The 3,962-nt window shown below is 39.5% G+C and overlaps 1 protein-coding gene across 1 annotated transcript; it reads left to right on the plus strand.

The window, feature by feature from the left end:
- The first annotated feature begins 232 nt into the window (after nucleotides 1-232).
- Nucleotides 233-352, plus strand: LOC120450233. The gene has a single exon (XM_039633111.1). It carries the CDS (start codon nucleotides 233-235, stop codon nucleotides 350-352), a length of 120 nt encoding a protein of 39 aa, XP_039489045.1.
- Nucleotides 353-3,962: the final 3,610 nt, after the last annotated feature.

Genomic DNA, 3,962 nt, shown 5'->3' on the forward strand with positions numbered 1-3,962 from the left:
GATTACACTAAAGTCGGTCAATAACTTCGGACACAAACACCCTGCACAAAGCGTTTAAGTGACCACAAGTGATCAAGATGTTCCTCCTCCTCTTCTGGTTTACCCCCATCCGAAGTGATCTTAAGTTTTGGGATGCCACGCTAGTTCAGTTGACCGGTTTAATGGCTCGAACTTAATTTGCGCCCTCCAGGAGAGAGGAAAGTAGCCAGCAAAAAGTTGCATGCCAAAAAATATGCGAAACAACCAGGCAGACAACACCCAACGGCAAAAACTCGGCCTGGAGAGAAAGAGGCAGCGGCAGCGACGCGTCTGGGGGCTTACAATTGCGGTCGCAACACTAGTGGCGCTTTGACAAAGGGTATACACAATTAAAACAGCAGAATAAAATATTTCGAAAAATACATTGTTGCATACTTTCAGAAACTTGTATTTGAGTTCTTAAAACATAGGGAGGACCCTACGGCAAATTTGATACGAAAAGCGAGGATATTGGGTATACAATAAATCTACTACGTAGTTATCTCAGTTTTTCAGCGTATTAAGGATTTTTAAAAACAGGTTTTTTAAATTCTTAACATATGTATATTTTTTTTCCAGCATAAACGATTAATGGTATATAGTAAATAATAAGCAACCCAATAAGTATATACGATCTTGACCGTCATTGTGGAAAGAGGGGATCTGCGTCAGTGTGCGTGCGCGTGTGTATGTGCGTTGGGAGCGGGGCGGGTGGAGTGGGCGGGGCAGGCTGCAGGAAGAGCTCGCAGCGTGTGCGTGTGTGTGAGTGGGTCGCCAAAACAGACAAAAAACGAGGAGTGCATACGAGCAGAAGTGCTGCCGCTGCCCCAAAAGAACGATGCTCGCACCGAAAGTAACTCATATTCGCGACTGTGACTGTGTCTGTGTCTGTGCCTGTGACTGCGAGAGTGTGTGCGTGTGCGGCGACGGATCAGGCAAATATATAAAGCGGCGATCGGGCGATGCAAACTGCTCATTCCGCCGCCGTTCGTTCCGTTCGCTTTACTTTTCGTACTTTTCTCGCATATTAAAAAGTCAAACAAAATAATAAAATGAAGCGATCGCACACATACTCACGCACATATGCATATGTACGAGTACATATACATATACATATATATATGTATAAATACATATATATATATATGCACGCAATGGCCGCCATTGACGTCGACTGCGCTGCCGAGAGTATAAAAGCATAAAATCACTTCGTACTCGGGTTTATTAAAACCAAAACTGTGCAAGTGTCAAGATCGTTTGGCAGCAGCAAAAAATAAAAGAAGATAATTAAGAAATAGCCAAGGACCCATAAAAAATAATCGCAATACCAAAAAGTTCTAGTGAAATTCACAATTCTGACTTGCAAAGTGAAAGTTTGGCCTTTAAAAGCACGATAAAAATTCACAACAGCACGATCAAAAATAGTATCAAGCAATTAGAGCAGAAAAAGCAACACAAAAATTAAAAAAAAAAACAGGAACGCGACGCGCCCGCAAAAAGCGAAAAAAAAGAAAATCGAAAGTGTTCTACTGACATGGATTACTTTGTGCCCCCCAAACTACAAACACAACAAAATGAGCAGAGAAACTAGCACTAGTTTTTTCTATTCAGACTTTCGGAGAGTGAGAAGAATCGGAGAGAAGCGAAGAGAGCAGAAGGCCGGTCCGAAATAGAAAGCAATACACTGGAAAATCTATTTAACTAGTATATAGGAAAGCTAATCTCTGGAAATATATAGATAGGGTGCAATGACATTTTTAGATAGCGTAGATAGCGTCAAGGTTAAGAAACCAATTCTGCGAGCTTTACTGGAAAGCCAGATATGTTTCGAGAAAGAGTTTTCTGAAACTTCTGAAGGATTTTATCTAAGTCTTAACAATTTTACATTTTCTGATAGGTAAGCATAGAAGTGAAACTTATAAATAAAATTAAATAGAAATTCCTATCTATAAAAACACAACAAAATTTAGATTTTAGCTTTGTCTTTCTACTTAGACTAGGTCTAACCACCCCCCACATTCTCACCGTGTAGATAGAGATCTCTTCTATTTCGAGGTGTACGTGCACTTGGCCACACGCTCTCCATTCTCCACTCTCCATTCTTCGCTCTCGCTTCTCCGCGCACAAATCCGCGCTCTTTTGGCTAGAAGAGCGGCGGAGCAGCAATTCTAATTCGCATTCTCGCCGCCTCGCTTTGAACTTGAACTTTAAATGCACAAACCATAATCATGTCTGTATGCTTGTTGTTGCTGGCCGCCGAGGGCGTGCTCTCTTGGCAAACATTGGCTGGCTCTACGGATTGCTATATACTGTATATATAGGCAGCGCAATCAGTTGCGAGGCGGCACTCGTTCCATTTGGGCGCTCGACAAACGCCGGCTGATCAGTTTTCGACTGGCCTGCAATTAATTCGGCTCTTGACGAGCCCCAAAAGTGAAAGTCGCGAGTGAAAGACGTGGCAGTTTTATATTAAACGTAAAATACGAAAACGGCCAGCAGATCAAACATGAATAGAGTACGCAAAACACGAAATGCGAAATCCGAAATGCGGCGGCAACAAGTTAATAAATTAAGACGGCAAACGAAAAAAATCCAGATTTCGAGCAATGCAAAGAAAGTGGCAAAAATGCCTTGATTTTATCGTTGGAAATTCGAAAAAAAAATATACAAATAAAAAGGAAATGAAAGAAATGCAATCGTTCTATATCCGTTATATCAGTTTCCTTATAAATCTAGCCTCTACTAGGCTTTGTCTGTGCATACGAAAGCCGATCAGACATAGCCTATAAGAGGTTAGGTGTACCAAGGTGAAAAATCAGCGAAAACGGAATCGATTACAGTTTTGGGGCTCGCGAAAGGAGGAGAAGGGGGCGAGTGCCTGATAAGCACGATCCCTCCAGCATTTCCCCCCCAAATCAATAATAATACTTTCCACCTATGTATCTACCCCCTTTCAGCTGGTTTCATTTTGGATTCCCCCATCTGAACTGGCTATTTTTGCCTGGCCTGCGTTATTTATTAGTTAATAAACCATAAATGTATACTTGAATAAAAAGGCGTTTTCTCTTGATTTTTGTTGAGTGTGCGTTTTCATGGGACTCATTGAGCGATTATTGCGAGTCGGATTGGCGACTTGGATTTGGATATGTTGATTTTACTTTATTCTCGGGTTTGGCCGGCCACACAAGGCGGATTGGATTACAGTTGATTATCGCACTCGAAGGCGCCAGTCGCCAAAACAGCTGGTAATTTTCCAATACACGAATGCCTAGAAAATTCAGCTGAAATTCATAAAATTCTAGATGGAGTCCCCCACAAAGACATTTTTCACATTTTGGAAAGATGACTAGGTTTATCTATAAATACGATTTAAATGTAGAAAAATAGGCGACGTCTTTTAAATTTTGTCCACAATCCTTGAAATTTGCATTGCTCATAAAAATGAGATAACAAATTCCATGACATTTATTCAAAATGAATGTTAAAAACACTCAATCACTCATTACGAGTTATCTACTGCCAAAACATCCAAATGTATTTTGATGAGGCGACCAAAATAAAAAATATTTTTAAATTTAAAAAGAGATCGCAACGGTTGCACTGCTTGAAAAAGCTTAAAGAGCTTTTCTAACCTACATCAGCACACGATCATTTATGGAACTGCTTTACGAACTTAAGTAAAGTCTATGTAAAATACCTTGCGTAGACAGCTGAACTTTACATTGGAAATAAAATTTTTTTTAGATAAATAAATAATAAATAAAATAAATAAATAAAAAAAGTTTACCTTTAATTTGCACAGTGCTTTAATAAACTTTCACTATATCAAGACACAATTAAAAATAATTTTTGACTTTGTTAATAGTGTGTTGAATGCTGAACAACTTAAGGTACCAATGTGTATGGTCTGAATGAAACATGTTTTATATATAATATTTTAATAG

Source organism: Drosophila santomea, chromosome 3L (assembly GCF_016746245.2).
Source record: "Drosophila santomea strain STO CAGO 1482 chromosome 3L, Prin_Dsan_1.1, whole genome shotgun sequence".
NCBI lineage: Eukaryota > Metazoa > Arthropoda > Insecta > Diptera > Drosophilidae > Drosophila > Drosophila santomea.

Coding starts and splice junctions, on each gene's coding strand:
- LOC120450233 (XM_039633111.1), top strand. CDS start 233: ATGCGAAACAACCAGGCAGACAACACCCAACGGCAAAAACTCGGCCTG.